Source organism: Lonchura striata, chromosome 4 (assembly GCF_046129695.1).
Source record: "Lonchura striata isolate bLonStr1 chromosome 4, bLonStr1.mat, whole genome shotgun sequence".
Lineage (NCBI taxonomy): Eukaryota > Metazoa > Chordata > Aves > Passeriformes > Estrildidae > Lonchura > Lonchura striata.
In genome coordinates, this window is record NC_134606.1 from 69,054,682 (window position 1) to 69,073,765 (window position 19,084).

A 19,084-nucleotide genomic window follows, 5' to 3' on the forward strand; every position below is an offset into this window, starting at 1 on the left:
CTGCCGGGGGCCGAGTGACAGGCTCGGGGCAGGGGCAGGACGCGGCGGGGAGGGGCGACCCCGCACGCCGCAGTCTGGCACCGAGGTCTCCGCAGGCTCGAGAGGGTCGCGCAGAGCTCCGACGCGCCGGAGACCCCGCGTCGGGCGGGACGGGCGAGTACCGACCCGGAGCTTCTCTGTGAGCAGCGAATCGCGCCCAACTCAGCGCTGCCGGCCCGGGGAGCCGAGCCCCGGTTCTCCCGCCCGGTGCCCCGCGGAGCAGCGAGCGCGGCTCGCCCGCACCTCCCGCACGCCTCGCAGCGCGGCCGCCCCCAGCGCGGCGCGGGGAGCCCCGGCCGCCCGCCCGCACCTGACCCGGCGGGAGGTGGGTGTGCGGCGCGGCGAGCGCCGCCCGGGCTTACCTAGGGCCGGGGTGAGCGCCCGCCTCCCGCGGCACATTGGCGGCGCGGATCCAGCCCGGGCAGTGCCGGCAGCCGCTCCGCGCTGCCCCGCCGCCGTTCCGGAGTGACTCGGGCCGCGCCTCGCCGCCTTTCAGCGCGCAGCCCCCGCCCGCCGCCGGCCGCGCCCCCCTGATGTCAGTGTGCCTCCGAAATCCCGGCGTGGATTCCCCGCCCTCCCGCCGGGAGCCGCTCCCGCGGGCCGCCAGGGACAGAAGAAGGGAGGGAATTGAGGAGGGAAGGAGGGAGGACCTGCCCCTCTCCGGCCCCGGCCCCGCGCTGTCCCGCGGCCGCGGCTCCTCCCGGCCCCGAGGCCCCGCCGGCAGAGGGAGCGCCCCGCGGGCTCGGCCCGGCGGAGCTCGGAGCTGCCCGGCTCGCACACGCTGCCCCCGCCTGCGCTCGGCCGGGCGGGCAGAGCTCACGGAGCTGCCGCGGCACCGGCGGGCACAGGGCTCTGCTGAAGGGCTGAAGTTCTGCCACGCTCCTCTGACAGAGTTACAGAGAGATTCCTCTCTGCGTTTTGCCGTCTGCGCCCTTCAAGCCAGGTGGAACAGCCCTTCGTTTATATTCACAAGGTATTTTCTGCTTCTTTCAGGCTATTGCGGAGGCGGCTGAGGACCCGAGAAAAGCACTCCCTCTCGCCATCCTGCCATGAGATAGGAAGAGGCTCTTCCCATCGGCTGTCACTGCAGCAGAGATGATACTGGTTATCGACCTGGCTGTCTTGTCTCCCACCTTTCCAGCCCTGCCTCGGCAAGGTCCGATCTAAAGGTCACGACTGCATCCCTGCCATGATGCCAAGGAGATACAGGGATGCTTTCCAAGTCAGTAGTTTTATGGCCAGATATTACATTTGACGTAAGATTTTTGGGGGTTTGGTTTTTCTCAGTGAGTATTCTAATATTTAGAATATTTTAGAGTATTTAGGCCACCAAAAGAACAGGAAAGTGATATGAAGCACATCCAAATTCTCATAACAACATGTAAGGTATTGGAATAGTTGAGACTTCCAGTACTTGGCTAAACACCACTCAGCCTTAAGTTTATCTGAACCATACTAACAATCTCTTTCACCAAAAAAAAAAAAAAAAAAAAAAAAAAAAAAAAAAAAAACCAAAAACAAAACTTCTCCCACCTTTTGCCCCAAAGAAAAGAAGTATGTGCTAAGGATATGTGGAGCTGCTTAGCAGGAACATACATCCAAAAGCAAACAATCCCTACAAACAGGATTGTACCACAAAGGTGGTACTCTGTGACAGTCTGCACACCCAGCTCACACTTGTGGAAGCAGCACAGTGGTTTTTCATTAAACTTCACTAAGCTTTCATTTCATTTTTGAAATTTTCATCATTATGCACAACCTTTACCTGAACCACCTATTTCTATATGAAATAAAATTTGCATGCATTAGAGGTTCTGTACTGAATACTAGAATATAGTACTAGTGGTAGTGTGACTCCTAATACTGCTGAGTTTGTAATTAACAGATTGCAGACAAACCATAAATACCATTCTCCAGTGACAGAGGCTCAAAGGACAAACAATAGCATAAAAATCCTTGGTGTGGAATAAAAGTATTCCAAAACAATATTTGATTTATCCATTAATATGGATTTAGAAAATGTGGTTGTTCACCAAACGCATCTTCAGGCACACCTTGAGCACAAAGTACAACATCATTTTCAGTGAAATCCATCTAAAAACTTTATAAAGAGTTACAAAAGCTTATGTCTGACAAGAACAAAAAATCCAACTAAAGAACCAAAATTACTACAAAAAATTTTAAAAACCATTACTCCTGCAGAGTAGTCTTAGTGGTGCAGTTCATCTTTGTAGGTAGCAGGGCTCAGTTCTCGCAGAAGTCCATAAACATTTTTCCTAGGACATGACCATGAAAACACCTCAACGCCTTTCCTTTCACATCTCTAAAGCCAGTACCACCTTAAAAAACCTATGCCAAGTGTAAAAGCTTGATTTTAGAAACATAATACCAGACTTAAATGGGTCAGTCAAATAACCAAGAGGACTGGCAGGTGTTCACTATCACCTGGCACTTGAATTAGTACTTCACTGAAAGAAGGGAAAACCCTCCAGCAATATCCAAAGGCTCTCCACAGGCTCAAGCAAACATTCCTGCACCTCGCACAAGTCCATCTCACTAGATTATTCCTAGAAATTATAGCAGTGAGAAGTCCTGATTAGAAAAAGGAGAGCAACATTCTGGAGAATGAACTGGCACCTATGGCTACATCCTAACATGGCCTAAATTTGAGGATTGATGCACAGGCAGGAATCTGATGCAACCAAATAATTTTCTATCTCCAAACCATCATCTAGAGGTGGCTCAGCTGACACCAAGTCAATAGAGACCAGCCCTCTGTGCCTGAAGGAAATCCTTCAGAAAAACCTGCCAGAAGGGGCTCGGGGGACTGAATGATGGCCAAGAGCAGTGATCCAATCCCTCCTTCCACTTTCACTTTGAGGATCGGGTACTGGAGATAATCCCCACCTTCTGCAGTCAGATGCTACTTCTCCCTCACAGCAGCACTGGACAGAACAAAAGCACAATCCATCCTTAGCTTTTTGTTTTTCTTCCTAATACACCTAGAAGTAACTTTTATCTCTAGGTGACTTAACTGACCTTTGTAAAGATGCACCAGATAAACTGTGATCCTCCCACTATCAGGAACAACTATTTCCATGGTGCATTCCCCCTGGGAATATTATTCTGTTTCTCCCTAAGCAGCATCTCTTAGCCCTTGCTAAGGCACAAATCCCAGTCCAGAAGGAAGACACACACTCATCCGCAGTCACAAAGCCAACATGGCTTTGAGGAGACTCAGCAGGGGAAATGTTTCCCTTTATGCATGTTACTTGTCACTTCCTAACCAATCTTCACAGCTGCAACAACATTTCTCAGGTTACAGAGGAATTTAAACACCCCCCTCCATTAGCATTTACAACAAAATTATGAACCAAATTGTTGTGCCAGTCTTACCTGTAGCGTGTGTAGGTCAGGTACTTCCCTCACCAGAGATGATCTTGCAGAGGTGGTGTCAGGAGAACTGACTGGAACCTACAGCTCCCCAAGCTTTGTGTGTCAGCAGCTTTGAGTTTGTGTCAGGTGGAACTTTGTAGTTGTCAGTGCTTGAACAGTCTCAGAAACTCTCAGTGCTTGTTGGGACAAGACCAGCATAACTAACTTTTTAACACACCACTAGGCCTATATATACTACAAGGCAAGAGGAAATGGCCTCAAGTTGCACCAGTGGAGATTTAGATTGGGGATCAGGAAAAATTTCTTCACTGAAGGCACTGGAACAGGCTGCCCAGGTCACTGGCTGAGTCACCAACCCTGGATGGATTTAAAAGATGTGTAGATGTGGCACTTAGGGACTGGTCTACTGGTGATTTGGCAACGCTGGGTTGATGGCTGGACTCAATGACCTTAAAGGTTTTTTTCCAGCTTAAATGATTCCATGATTTAAAAACTCTCCAACAAACCAACAAAGGCTATGGAACACTGCTGTAATAACAAGTTTCTCAGCAGCTCTCATGAAATCTTGCTGGCCCTGGCTTATGCTGGTGCATGAGATGAATAAAGCTGCTCCCAAGAGCCAAACACCATGGCTGCTGTGGTGAAGGCATACCCTGACACGTACAGTGAATCATTTCAGGGTAAAGAAGAGAAAGCAAAGGCTGATGTGGTAGCATTTCCCATCACACTTTCTACCAGACAGGTTGACCTTTATCTGAGATCAAAGGCACGGGTGGCTGGGGATTTCTTCAGCTCCTGTGCAGGGGCTGTTCTCAAAGCTCTCTGGAGACACTCAGCCCATGTGCCAGTCTCTTGCCGTCACTGCACGGGCTGGGGAAAGGCACACAGGAAATCCTCAGTTACAAATAGAACCTGTAGTTTTCACTTCGGGAGATAACATCAGCTTTTCTTAGAGGCAGAGGAGACAGTAAAAGGCAGCAGCCGGGCAAACCTCCAAGAACAAAGGGACGAACCTCGACGTGAACCTGCCTCATGAACATTTGAATGTGGAATCAAAGCATCTCGGCAAATGCTGCAGAGAGAGGGGTTTAGTCTGTGCCCAAATTAAATAGGACGAAAATGCCAAGGTCTGTAAAATAGGCTGAGAGTCTGAGAACACACTTTCCCTTCCCCATCTCCTGCATTGTATCAAAGAAACCAGCATTTTCCTTGAGTAACCACAGGCAGAACTTCACTCTCCTAAGGATAGGCCACAGCAAGTCTCTTCATTTTCCACCACTCCTCTGACATACAGGCAACTAGCACCTCTACACCTCTCCTCAGGTACCCATAGTTACTGTTTTCTGAACAACTTAAATCTTCCTTGGACAACTGCCCCTCTAGCCTTCATGTGTAGCTGCTACATGGGTTGTCTGCATGTGCACAAGGTATTCTGCTAAGCTACTGACCATATTTCCCTTGCTTTTTATTAACTGTTAACTATTTTAGCTAATTGACTTCATCTGCCTGTATAAACAGCTTTGTGAAAAAAGGAAAACTGTCATTATTACTGAATGCCAATAATAATTTACTCTCATCTACCATAAATTATATGCAAATCCTTGTCTCGTATCCTAGTGCTGAGCAAACTGCCCCTTCCATTCCACTGAGACACAATTCCTTGCACAGACACAATTCCTATTTCTGCTGGAGAAGTTGCCGCTCCCCAGGAGTAGGCTGCTTTAATGGGGGAAGAGGAGAAGCTTTCTGCTAATTTAAATACATGGCTCTGTGCATGTTTTTATTATCTAAGCACTTGTGGCGACTCGGGTGTTAGCACAGCTCCAGGAATGCCTCCTGTTTATCAGGTTGTGCAATCCGTCACTGTCAGCTGAAGGAGGTCTCAGGAGCAGTGTTTCTAATTTGATTTGAAAATATACATGGAAACCTGAGCCTGCTTTTAGCAAGAATGATGGGGTTGGCCTAATGAACACAATCTCTCTTGTCGTTCTTGAGAACAGTGTGTCAACAACCAAAGTTTAGGTTCCCTCTGTGGCTGCAGCAGCTTCTGTGGGGAAGCAGTAGCTTCACGTCTGTGTCATGTTCTTGGTTCTGCTTTATCATTGAAAGGCATTTTAGTGAGATTTAACAGGGAGGAAGTTCTTCCATGGATCTCTTGAAGAGAAGTTTCCAACGGGCAATTTTTTTTATGGCAACTTCTTCCTCTGAGCCTTCATACACTTGTGTGGTACCAAATGGTGCTAAGAAAATGTGTATCTCAGTTCTCAGATATCTCAGAAGCTGTCACTGCTTTCCCACCAGAAATTTGCTACAGGTAAAGGAACGTGTCACAGGAGCCACACAGATTTCTGGCCACAGCATCACCCACTTCTAACTTCTCAGGGAAAAAAACAAATACTCTTCTATTTCTGAAAACATAAATCTCTTGCCACAAATCTACAAGACAACAGTGATGTCACTTTCCCACATCCCAACAAGAGAGTGATGAAATATAATTTGCTATTAACCTCTGTTTTTTCATCCTTTTCCCATTTTCTGGGTCTTTCTCCTCTGACAGATTCTGCAATTGGCAGTTCAAGTATAAAGTGCCAAGACCCCCCCTGCATGTTTGATGTGGTTTGTTGTACTCTAGAAGAGCTTGTCAGGCACATCTTGGAATTTTGTTCCGTAGTAACAATGACCTGTCAAGGAATATTCAGTGTCAAGGGCTGGATTCTGTTCCTGGGGAAATCAAAGTTAACCTTGGTTCCCTTTAAGATCGAGGAAGTCAGGAAACTTTGGTATTTTGGACATAGTGTGAAAAATATTATCCCATAAGAGCCTTTGGGTTGAAAAAGTCAGATTTCTCCCACCAAAAAGGACTGGGAAAACGCTTGACAGTAATAACAGAAAACACACATGCCCCTGCACATACTGTCATGTTGCTGATGAAAACCCCCCTCATTTCCATCGGGGTGGGAGACAGGCTGCTCTAGTTCCACACAAGCCATGGAGAAAGCCTGAAGTGCCTCTCTCCTGCTGGCTCCCACCCAGGAGGACATGTACAGACACACACTCAGCACAGGGAGGTTGTGACACCAGAAACTCTGTGTTTGTGTGTGTTGGGGGGGTGGTCCCTCTTTTAGATTCCCTCCACAACTCTTTCTTTTGAAACCACTCCTGTGATGCTTGTTTCTTTCCCTGATCAATTAAACATGCTGTCCTTGAGAAGCCAGAGAATTCCCATCTACAATAACCACATCTATTACTGAAACATACCCTGTTTAAAGTATCTCAAAGCCTAGTTAGGATCTGTCTCTGTTGCCTCCCACGTTCATTAGTTTTGAAATGTATGCAGAAAATGGAATTTCCTCCTAAATTAGCCTGCCCAAAACACTGCAGTGATGCTGCTGCAAGGTGACATTTCTTGGAGCAGCACTGTAATATCAAAGCATTCCCAAGGAGGGATTGCACTATTGCCTACAGCAATCTTTCCATATTTTCAACAGTATAATCCAGCCTAAAAGAAGCATCTGAATAAAGATAAGAATGACAAGTGTGCCCAGTTGAAAAATACACATTTTATATTAGCTTAGAACTGTGGACATCATTGCCTGGCTGAACTCGGTGTTTGCAGCAATTCCCTGTTTATTAAACAAAAGAAAAAAAAAAAAATCCCTGACAACAATTCCCTAGTGGGTTCTAGTCTTTTCTACATGGAAGGCCAGACAGAGACCTCAGAGTATTCAAGAAAGGTCATCTTCAGCTCCAGCAGATATTGAGGTCAACTGCTCAGCTATTATTTATATCCATACCTCTCAGAGTAGTGAAATAGCTGTCACCACCTGGCTGGATTTCAGCTCTGCAGAGGGCAGTTATCAAAACCTAAACATCAATCTGTTAGAACTTACACACCACTCTGTTCTCATAGCAAAGCAACATGGCTTTTCTAATTCTCCTCCAAATGTCCCATTTTCAGAAAACTTAAACCTTTATGCACCTAAGATCAGTATTCAATATATGTTACAATATTCTTTGAGTCTTTGCTACAGGTGTTGTACAGGGGGAAAAACAAACAAACCAACACCACACCGTTCTTTTACTCTTTTATGGTTGAAAAGACATGGAAAAAATCTCTCACCACAAGCCTACAAGAGCACAGCAGCTCAGCAGTAGCACTACTCATATTTCATCACACACCAACAGTGTGAAACACGGGAAGCAAATGGAAAACAACACTTTTGGAGCTGGACTGATGTCAAGAATTACCTTTCAAAACCATCTGCTGTTTTTTTTTAAAACTTGCCACATGAAAAAACAACAACTTAGAGTCAATTACAAACACTTCTGTAGATTCATTAGCTCCTGCAGACTTAAATTTTCCAGGGTGCCAATCGCTATAAAACAAAAGTGCTCAGCACTTCTTAGAAAGACACAAAAAGAATGATTTGCTCAGAGCTCTTTCTAAGGCAGGAAGGGACAATTCCTACTGTCTGACCTCTCTGGGCAAAGAAAAGAGAGGTTGAAAGGAAGGATCATGTCAGGAAAACCAAGATGAGATGCTGAGAACTTCCAAGGCATGCATTTTCTAAATCACATCCCTCTTTCCACATGCTGGGTATTAGGATACCAATATATATCCTAGCTTGTGTTTATAAAGATTCAAAGTTACTGTGAGAATGTAGTAAATGTGGAATTATTCCCTGTCTGCTCCTTGAGGAACAGCTAAACCAGCCCTACTGTTGCAGTTAAAGGTAGCCTAGACAGGAGATAGTTGGTCCATCAGCTCTGTTTTAAACTTAGGTTTCAGACTAAAATTTAAAAAGACTGAAAAAATATTTTCTCAGTGTATTCCATGACAGAATAGCTCAGCCAAAGCCCATGAATATAACTGCATTATTTGTTTGTTTGAGGAAACTTGCCATGCTCCAAATCACCTCCACATCATCAATATTTTCAGTGCCAGTGGCGGCTCTGCTGAATTGTGTAGAGGAAAACAATCCTTCCTGGCAGGGAATGGGAATGAAGCAGCACAACAACACCTCTGTTAAGAGAGATGACTTCCAAAGGTGTCACAAGAAGAGCTGACTAGGACAGTAGTTCCAGGGAAGGAGGAAAGTGGAAAGGACAGAAGCTGACAAGAGCTCAGCAGGAGTAGATTGATACAGTCAGACTGATGTTTTGTCAGAGAAGTGTAAAAAGGTTCTTTCACATTTCACAAGGGGATTTATCACTATAGTTCCTCTGTTTTCAGTAGCTTTCCCCCTGTATCAAACACCATGCTTGAAAGCACTTTGTTCCAAGTTATTCTCTGCTGGAAGGTAAGTGAACACCACCTATACTGAGACAGGCAGTGACCAAGATCCTGGAAAACAAACAGCCCTGTGGCATGGCCCATATCTTATTATATACATTACTTATTAGCAGTGATTAAATTAATTGCTGTATCTGTAAGCAACTAAGAGAGGCTGACAGCTCCTGTGCTGAGGGGGTGGCTTGGTGGGAAAGGCTCAGGAAGGAGCAAACCTGCCTGTGTCCCTGCTCCGAATGCGCTGTTGCAGAAAGCCTTTGGCCAGGCTACATTCTGTTCTTACTTTGTGTTTCTCTGTTTCCCCACCCAACTTCACACAAATTCTTACAAAGGTTATGTACAGACTTGTACAAAATGGAGACTGACACTGGCTCTTGGAGGGTTTCCCAGAGCAAGTTTAACAGAGATTATATAATACATTACATCTGTGTTGGTTGGTTGGGTTTTTTTTTTATTTTTAATATAGATGTTATTACACTACCAGTTTGTCCCTCCTAGCTTAACCCTCCAACCACCCTTTCAAAATAGTTCATTATATTCTGCAGAGATTAAAAACCTGAGGTTATGATGGGAATTTTGTTTCCAGCTCTCACTTAAGATAGGACACGTGTGTTACAACTGGAGGGGCTCAGCAAGTCACAACCACCATTATTTTCCTTCCACACACACTCTACTATCAAAGTCATGAGGGGGGGTGTCCTTAATTGATGGAACAATGGAATTTTAGAGCTAACACAGAAATTTGCTTCTGTGTCCTGTTTTTAAATCAGAAGTCTCACATTAGTCTGCACAGCTTGGGCTCAACTACTGTGGCTGTGACCCTTCCTCCCAAGACAATCCAGCAGGATAAATCCAGCTTAAAATCACAGGGCACTTATTAAGAATATTGAGTATTCTCAAAACTTGGGCTAAGTCACATCCTAATAGAACTGACTGCAAGATATAAAGCCCACCTTTGTGCAAAGCTGTCTCCAAGATGCTCTTCCTGTTATTATTGGTGTGGGTTTTCCTTCTTCTCCATCTCATTGTTTTTTCTGTGGAGTTCAGAAATTCCCACTTCTCCTCAAATTTTTATTCCCCCAACTTTTCCTCTTCTCATTGAGAAAAGGGGAAGATCTCCCTCCTCTCTCTTGATACCTTTACTGGACCCTAAATTTCTGAAAAAAATCAGAAGAGGAAGATCTGTGTCTTACCTTTCTGGTTCTGAAGTAATCTCTGCCACCTTCTATGCACCTCAAGTGTCTGAATGAGTCAAGCTCCAGAAACACACCTGCCACTCCAGTGCTGATGGGGTTAATGAGATCAAAGCCAGACTCCACTTTGTGCTTAGCAGTGAGACACTTCCTACCACAGGCTAGGGTGATTGTAGCCCTTCTTCAGCTCACCTAAATCAGCATCAAAATAGCACAAATCAGCCCCTACTCTGATTAGAATCAGTATTCTCAATTTCTGTCTCCTTCCAACTCCATCTCAATTTCTGTCTCCTTCCAACTCCATCAACCCCCACGCATGTCCACAAAAATTAGTCAGTGATGAATTCCAGGGTAACATTTCTAATTCACATGTTTATTTTCAAGCATTTTCTCCATCTATCCCCTCTCCCACCTTCCCCTCACTGTCCTGAATCAGTAAGGGCTTCATGTGCTCCAAGGCCAGTTCTTACCTCTTCACCCAGCAGACAAAGTGATCCCAAAATTCAGCTCCCCAACAGCCAAGTAGGTAAAGAACAGCTCTCCCAACATCTTCTCTTAAAGTCTCCCCAGCCAGCCAGTGCAGGAAGGGGCCTAACAAAGCTGTATGCAGCCAATTGTGTTATCAGGGCACTTGGCACTACCAGCTGATCCTTGATTACTATTCATCCCTCGGGAAAATAAAACACCCCTTTGTAGTAAAAGTGTAACCGGTTACTATGAGGCATTACACATTAACAAAAGCAGCTTTTTACCAAAATCGCAGATGATGAAAGCCTGGAAGTGGAATCAGACCAAGGTAACTGGTTGTTTCTATGTGTTTCAGATAGAGAGCTGACAGTTTAACCAAGATTTTCACAGTGCTAAGAAGAAAGCGGTGGGCGAGCTGTGTCACACAGTTGTACATAAAGTGGTAGTGAGTTCCATAAAACAAATCTTAAGGATAAAATTGTAGCAACTTTTGCAGTGTGGAATCCTACATATGCTACTGTCTGCACTGCAGCACCCTCAGTTTTCACAGGGTCTTGAATATTTTTAACAGCTCTTTTTGTGCTTTTCTTGAAATCCACACAGACACTTTTGATATGCTCTCAGATTTTCCTTTTTTTTTTAAACCTCGTCTCATCATTAAGGAGCACAGCTATCTGAAAGGCAGACTTTTCACTAGGCAGAAGGCTTGGTGGAATAATCCCTACTTAGGTGATGAGGAAGCATTCCAGAATATTAAAGGATTTGTTTGTGTGCTAATCTACTTAAGCACCCAAAGGCTTTAACAACCACAACTTGTGTGCTTTAGGGATCTCTCATGTCCATGGCCACTCTCACTGCCACAGCTCTGCATTAAAGCTGCAGATTTAGACTGTAAGCTGCTGATGGGACACCTGGAAAGAGCTGCATGGCTGTGGTCCACCCACCCGCAAATCCAATTCCACATTCCTGTACTTTAGGTGTAGTACCAATGCACAGGTCACTCTGCTTCTGATGTCCTGTGGTCCTGTATCCCAGCCACCCAACTCTGGGACAGGACAGCAATCCAAGCACCAGGAGCTCACTCACAGACCCTGCAAAGGAGGCTGTGTGAGCACATTTCACACCCTCAGTTTGGGGAGAACTCGCTGACAGGGAAGCAGGGTAGCTTTAAAGGCATTAAGTAGAGCAGGCTTGGTGTAGGCAGCTGCCCCTGTGTGAAATCCGAAGCTCCTGCCAGCGGTGTGGAGGAAAGACATGACCTCATTATTCCACAGCCCAGATAATCCGTTCCTGGATAAAGTGAGAGCTGACAAGTGTTTCACCTTGAACATTATCAAAGCCCTTTCCACACTTGGCTGATGGCAGAGCCATTTTACCAAACAGAGATGTGAAAACTCCTCAGTGGTAGCAAAAGAGATAAAAAAAAAATCCCTGGGGTGCATGGTTAATGCCACACACACAGGCATAAGAGGAAGAGACTGGCAGCATTTCCAGAACCATTTAGGCAAACAGGATATATTTGCACAAGTTGATAAAATATTTTTCTCAATATGTCTAGGGTTGCTGCTCTCAATTCCTTCCATCTATCTCAAGGCATTTTCTCAAGGTAAGTGCTGAGGGCCTCTACTGACATCAGCTGCCCCATCACCAACTCCAGAAAGGTAATTCACTTCTCAGCTGGGATAAATCACTGCCTGGACTACCTTCTAGTATCTTCCCAGTGGTTTCCAAGTGTGATTCCACTCCCCTAATCTTTTAGTCAGAGGAACTCAAGCTTTAATGCCATGGATTTTACACAGGCACACACAGACAACGGGCTAGCCTCCAGTTTTGCTGGAAGGGTATCACAGAATCATTAGGTTGGAAATGAACCGTTAAGATCATCCAGTCCAGCTGCTGGGCACACAATCAGTTTGAGCAATGGCTCCACGCTAGTCCAAGGGGAAGGAATGTCATCTGGTTGCCATTGCCGTCTCTTGCAGCACCTGTGCTCTCGCTGGAGTCCTGCCACGCAAACACAGAGAGGGGCTCTCCCCCCCTCATCCCTCCTGTCCTTGGCAGGCCAGTTAACAGAGAAAACACACATCTCCTTCTCTGTAAGGGCTCTGGAGCTGTTGGATTTAAGTCTGCATGGAAGAATGACACCATTTAAAATGTTTAACACAGAACACATAAAGCCCTAGTGAAAACGCTCAGTGAAGTTTCCAGCAGAGGACGTACACTTGCAGAAGAAGCAGATACAAACTCCAAGATCAGGAGGAGGTTGCAGCTGAAATATTTGTCTTCCTGATGCTGGCCTACCAAATGGGCAAAACATGCCCAGCCACAGCAGAAATTCTGCCTTTTGCACCTACTACCTTGGAAAAGCTCCTTATTAAACTGCACACATTAATGTCACCTTTGCTATTGTCTTCCATGCAAGTAAAAAAACTTATCAGCAAAAGATTTTGGGGCTCCTAGGAGATAAAAATTACTGGAATTCACTACAACTGCAGCAACAATATTAAATACAAAAAAGTCCCAATGTAAAACTGATTTTCCAAATGTAACTCTGCCCCCACTGCAAACCACTTCCTATGCCCCAGACTGCATCAGCACAGGAGAAATCCCAAGGCTCAGGAGTCGGAATGGAAGCACAGTTGGTTTTATCCCAACTTTGGGATTACAGGAAGCAAGGCAAGTTCTTTGTGCCTGCTTTTTACTAATTCTTTCAGGGCCTTTCACCAAGGTTATAACACCTTCCAGCGGGTGACTCTTCATCTTTGAGGTCTAACTCCTCCCAAATTCTTTCACTACATACTAGGATACCATTACCCCTGGACACCAGCATTTCTTGTGCTGGCAGTTGTGTTTCACCCATACATCAGCTGCTTTCTCTGGCAGAGCCAGAAACAACCAAAACCCTTCAGGGTCAGGCTCCTCACAGCCCTGACCACAATAAGCAGAGACAGTTCTCCTGCCCACCAACCTGTGTCCATCACTGAACTTCATCTTCCTGGGCACTACAGGGCAAAACACCACATTTGACTTCCACTTTTCCCCTCTCCACACCCCATCAGCGGAATCAGACTCCTGCTTCACCAGGAAACATCACTCCCAGCCTTCCATGGATGCTCAGTTCCTGGAGCATTGTTTGGCATGTGTCCAGCTTCCAGAGGGGAGTCACCACACTTTGACATTCAAAATGAGTAAAGAAGCTGAAAGGAAAGAGCCAGGATACAGAATCCACAAAAATCAGCTTCAAGGACATAATTTTTAAAGGGTTGAAAAGTCTAAATTCAATTATTTTGAATACCCAGCTTTGAAATAAATTACCTTTATTCTGTCTCTCATGTTTGTCCTTGCACCTGAGCTTGGTAAAGCTTATGTTCTGCTCTCATTTAAGGCTGAAGGAAAATTATCCACAACAAACCTCTTTCTTTCTTCTAGGATTAAGAACTGTATATCATACTTGCAGTGCAAATCTGTTTTATGAATTAGCTAGAACACAGGACTGAACTTTTTTTCACGTTAAGTGAAGACAATTCTGTGTTTTTATCATAAGTATTCTCCTGGTTATTTCTAGCCAAACTGTCAAAATACATTTTATACCATTTTGCAAGAGGTTGTTATTGGAGGAAAAAAGGTAGATTTTGTATTTAAACAAAGTGTGCCTGAAACGTTGAAAAGTTGATTTAATGTTAATCATTCTGAGACTCCAGCAGTGTTTGGGCCAAAAAACATCTCCAAAAGATAAGAGCAGGCAGAAAGAAGACTGTGTTTCTATAAAACTTAAAGAAGTAAGCCTAGGAAGTCTAAGCAGTCAAAGAGAGAGGATGGGACAGAGATATTCTTCTCCGATTCTTCTCTGTTGAAATTCACTGAGCCTCAATCCTTTTATTAAAATTATATCTCATGGAAACACAACAAAACCCAGCAGAAGACAGAGTGCCTCTATCTTTCAGTTGCTCTGCAACACAGAGGTGTTCAGGCTTTTATGGGCTCACACTGCAAGAGATTTGAGTGGGTGCCAAGGCACGAGGTGTTCAGCAAAACATGTTGTGAGGAGTCAGCTCTGAACAAAAACTTGCTCCTGTAAATGACAGGAGATGCTCCTAGAGTGCTCTGTCCTACAGTGCCCTCATCAGTAAGTTCCAACAAGAGGCTCAGGGTGCAACAGCTCTCAGCAAGTTGGATTATGAAAGGGCTATACTGCCCCTGTGTTTTGAGCAAAACCAAATTTTTTGTAATTTTCTGGAAATCTGATACCAGGGTTTCAATTTGCTCATCCACAGTAGAAGTGATCTTTCTTTATGAAAGAGACAGGAAATCACCATACTGGCAAAATGTTCCAAACAAAATTTTCTAGGAGCAACAGATACCTCCTGGGGACTTCACAAATTTGTCATTGCTTATTTTTTAAATAATATTTAACTTTAAAAAAAAAAAAATCAAATTCCACAAACCCAAGGATAAAAAGGGGAGCTTCTTACATTTAAAATCACTTCAGGCATATGGGTGTTTATCCAGAGATTTGGTGCCCTGTGGATAAATGTGGCACCACACAGGTACAAGGATAAATGTTTGCAGGGATGGGTTTTTTCCCAAGGCACAAACAGCAGACATGGGCCAGCATTCTCTCCTAGTGTCCTAAAATTCAATGTGCAAAATTTCCCTCTGATGGCAGCAGGGTTCCACAAAGGGACAGGACAGCCAGCTCCTACCTGCCTCTCTTGTAGCTTCTCCGTTCACATTCACTCCTTGGTGCATGTTCCCAATAAACCTGAGCACTTCCCAAGGAATGGCCATCTAGTTTTAACACTCATCTGGAGCAGCACATAGTGTTATTTTTAGGCTACAAAATCACAAACAGAATTCATTATTGGCAGTCTCTCTTTCCTCTCTTCAGGAGCAGACACTGGAGTGAAGTGCCAAGGGATAAAGGTATGGCATTTAATTTCTGGAAACCTCAAAAATTTAATGGTTATGATGAATGGTTCACATCCTGAGCTCTGAGCCGGAGTATGCAGAATTTAGAAAAGAAGGATAAAGTAGTTTCAGATGCAGTCTTGATCCCCAAGGCAACTCTTCCAGTTTATAATTTTCTTAATTCTCTCTGTCTGTTGGACTATTAAAAAGTCAAACAATGAAAAAAAGAAAAAACCTTATACACATCAGCTGAACTAAGTAAAGGACCCCCTTTTCCTCATCCTCTAATCTTCTACAGCAATAATAAAATTAAATGCTAATTACAGCAACAATGGGTTAGAATGAGAGTAATAAAAAAACTGTCATTTAAAAATAGTAGATTTCTGTTTAAAAGCTACAAAATGTGTACAGTGTGGAACTAAGTAAAGAAAGCAAAACCATAATCAAGGTGAAGAAATTACCTTTCTGTTGAAGTTTGTGTTGCTTTTGGTTTACCTTTCCCTCAACTCTTTATGTCTGGACTAGAAAAGCTCAGCCTTTCTGTTGTGGGGAAGAAAGCTGAATATTAGTTTGCTTAACTGCATTTCATCCCGAGTGCAACAGCAGAGAGCCCACAAGGACTTGTCATCATTTCAACAGTCGATATAACAAAGAAACAACCTGAAGAGATTTTAGCTGTCCCTGAAGTATTTTGTGGTCATTTATAACAGTTTTTGCAAGGAAGTTTTCTCATCCATTAATTAGGGTTCATTATGGATTTTAAGCAGCCAGCTTTAAATAATCTATTTTATCAACATTCTCACTCATTTTGTTGGAAACAAACATCAACAAGAAGAAATTTTTGCTGACACCTGGTAGTGGGTTCAGGTTGGTGAAGGGCTGGACAGTTTTTTAAGGTGCCTACCTGCTAGCATGTCTAAAAAGGAGCTGGTGAAGACCAAAGATAAATGTTCGGCTGTAATGAATCAGGATGCCTTGGCTTTATCTCAGAAAGCATGTCTGGCAGCTTTGCTGAATATCATAAATCAAAAAATTCACAATAATTTTAAGCACTTTTTGTAATGAGGCCACTCACTGGGATGGTCCCTGGCACCAAACTGTGGTTGAGGCAAGAACAAATCAAGGCAATAATAGCATTTGTTGCTTCTCTCTTTAGGGCCAAGAATCTACCAAAATTCAGAATTTGATCTTTTGGGGATTTTTCGATACATGGATATACAGCTGAGATAAACTGACTTAAGCCAGATATCTGACTACCTCTAAAAGGCAGATAATACCACTGAAATGGTAAAACTTAAAGTTTAGGACAATGTCTATAACACTCAAAACTTCCACAGGGACTTTTATTACAGCAATTCTGCATTCAGTTAACTCCAGACACTCCACTCGCTCACAGTACAAAACTCTTTGGCTTCAGACAGCTTCACAAAGGAAATCTGCCATTCACACAGTGAATGAGGTATGTATTAATTTGCCTTTCAGAGCGCGTGCAGTCCACTTTGCTGCTGGTAATCTGCATAAAACTGGATTAAAGAGTCGGGAATCCTCGGGCTCACGACCGTCAGTGCGCTCCGGAAGTGCCGGCCTGCGATAGATTTGGCATGGATGTCTTCCTGAAGAGCTAGAAGGGCTGCTTCTCTGCACACTGCTGTTATCTGCAAAGAAACAATAAAAAACCAACCATACAGCATTATTATTATTATTATTATTATTATTATTATTATTATTATTATTATTTACATTACTTGAAGAAAGAGAACCCAAGAATATCAAATAACTCCAAATGCCAAATAATCACAAGTAGAGTTTTTCCAACTTTTTAATTTTTTTTAAAATAAATGAGGTTGTGGGCAATTAGGACATCCAAAAAACAGGATGTAGCTCAAACTTCAAACCACAGTTACATTACATTTCACATTACAGCATGCTGCAAATTAACTCGCTAATCATATTACCTTGTGTTAAACTCCCCACAACACCTGATAAATTCAAATCCCAACCACCAGCGATACATTTTTCCATCCCCAAAGTACAAGAGCAGATATTCCCAGGCTCTGCGGGCACTTTTCTTTCCCAGCCTTGCACTGGGAAAGAAATAAAAACAATTAATTCCAAAAGGAGGCTCAGAGGAGAGGGGTGTGTGGAAGGGGAGGAAGGTTAAGGTCTCATACCCTGCAATGTGTTTTTAAGCTCTCTGGACTTCAGACAGCGGAAACAGACTGATGCCAGTGTCACTCTAAAGACACATTACTGTGGTGAAAGGAGCTTGTGGAATGAAAAGAGATATTGTGATTTCCAGTGCAACAGGGAAAACAGTGATTGATATTGACTGCTCCCTTATATCTGTAAATGAAAGAGCCAACTGAAACACATTTGTCCGGCTATTCAGCATATTTTCTCTGTTTGTTCACTTACTGAAAGGAGTTCCCTCGCTTATGCTCTGCTAATGGTTGCCAAAGCCGTTTAGTAGCTTTTTAGGGGATTTAGCAGCATGTTTAGGAAGCTTTCACAAGAAAACATGCATGGATTTAGATGGCTTTGTCAAGTTACAACAATATTACTATTAGTTCTGTGCTGCTCTAATGAGCACCAAAGCTAAACACTGCTGTTACGCATTTTAATGCTTTTCAGGACTTTAGAGACAGCTGAACGTGGAAGCACAGCTGAGATTTAGTGCACCAGCTTCTTGTGGAGATCAGTAATACATCACCCAGAAAGTTAACAGAGAGGCCTTGATCTTTCTGTGCAAGTTTTTCTCTAAGCAGACATTGTGACTGTGTTCCCATCTCGAAGAGGAATATTAAGCTACTTAAAGAAAAAAACCTGCATCAGATTCCTTGCATCCCTTGCACCCTCTGCTTACCACTGACCCCACAATTCTTTCACAACGGAGAAGACCGGTGATAGAAAAACAGATCCCAAGCATTCTAGACTCAGAACTTGTGTTGGCCTTTGAAAAAGGGGTTTATTTCTCCTTGATAAATACTGCAGTAAGGGCACAAAATGAAGAGACTCTCTGGAAGTTTTCACAGGCACTAATAAAAAATTCCCAAATGCAGTCCAGCAGGTTTTGACTGCCCCGTTCTTCTCACAGAGACCATCATCTATCCACAGCATGAAATGCTGAAGCAGGGTGGCATTGACAAGGTGCTCACTTGTCAGCAGCTGTTTTAGTGGAGCAGAAGCTGAAGGAGACACCGTCAAGCTGTCACATCCAAAACCAAAGGAACACCACTGCCAATCCTATTTCTTCCCATTTCATTTGTACACCGATACACTCAGGAGGAATTCACCCATAAGCTGACAGTTCTGATGAAGCTTTCAGATGTTCTCTATGCTCTGCCAACACTATCAGTAAGAGAAATGACAACTAACCTCCAAAGGATTTTTTGTTGTTTTAATTTTGTTCTTAAACACTGAACCATAAGTTCTGTCATAACTGAAAATCACTAGACATGAGGAAGCACCAGAAAACATTATTTTTGGCTTCTTAGAAGCATTTCAGATGCTTTTAAGAGACAAGTAAAGACTTTAAAGGCATAAATTATTGTTCTCCCTTTTCCTGGCTGCACTAAATCTTTTCTATATTATTGAGTAATAAACAGCAGGCATTATGGCACAGAGTTGAAAATTTAGGCCCTTGTGTCTGGTCACAGAGTCACATGGAGTTGTTTCCATTCCTTGGCTAACCCAGGGGATCAGGTTTCTGAGGTAAGAGATTCAACAAGGCAAGTTTGATTATTTTGCTTTGTTCAGTATGCAAACTTTAAAAAAAAAAAAGTCTTCACAA

At 43.7% G+C, this 19,084-nt stretch overlaps 2 protein-coding genes across 4 annotated transcripts in view; both read right to left on the minus strand.

Annotated features, from left to right (window-relative positions):
• The window catches only part of SPRY1 (sprouty RTK signaling antagonist 1), a 169,743-nt gene extending 169,206 nt beyond the window's left edge, over window positions 1-537 (minus strand). Inside the window, exon 1 of one of the 2 annotated variants that reach the window (XM_077783044.1) lies at window positions 402-537. The gene's annotated coding sequence lies outside the window, so the exon portion shown is untranslated. The remainder of the gene's footprint in view (window positions 1-401) is intronic. The other variant, XM_021554918.2, reaches the window with a different exon arrangement.
• Window positions 538-16,623: 16,086 nt separating this feature from the next.
• The window catches only part of AFG2A (AAA ATPase AFG2A), a 159,947-nt gene continuing 157,486 nt past the window's right edge, over window positions 16,624-19,084 (minus strand). For both annotated transcript variants that reach the window (XM_021554965.2, XM_021554966.2), the window contains one exon: window positions 16,624-16,949. In XM_021554965.2, the coding sequence (XP_021410640.2) occupies window positions 16,773-16,949 (177 nt within the window). In that variant the 3' untranslated portion in view covers window positions 16,624-16,772. The remainder of the gene's footprint in view (window positions 16,950-19,084) is intronic.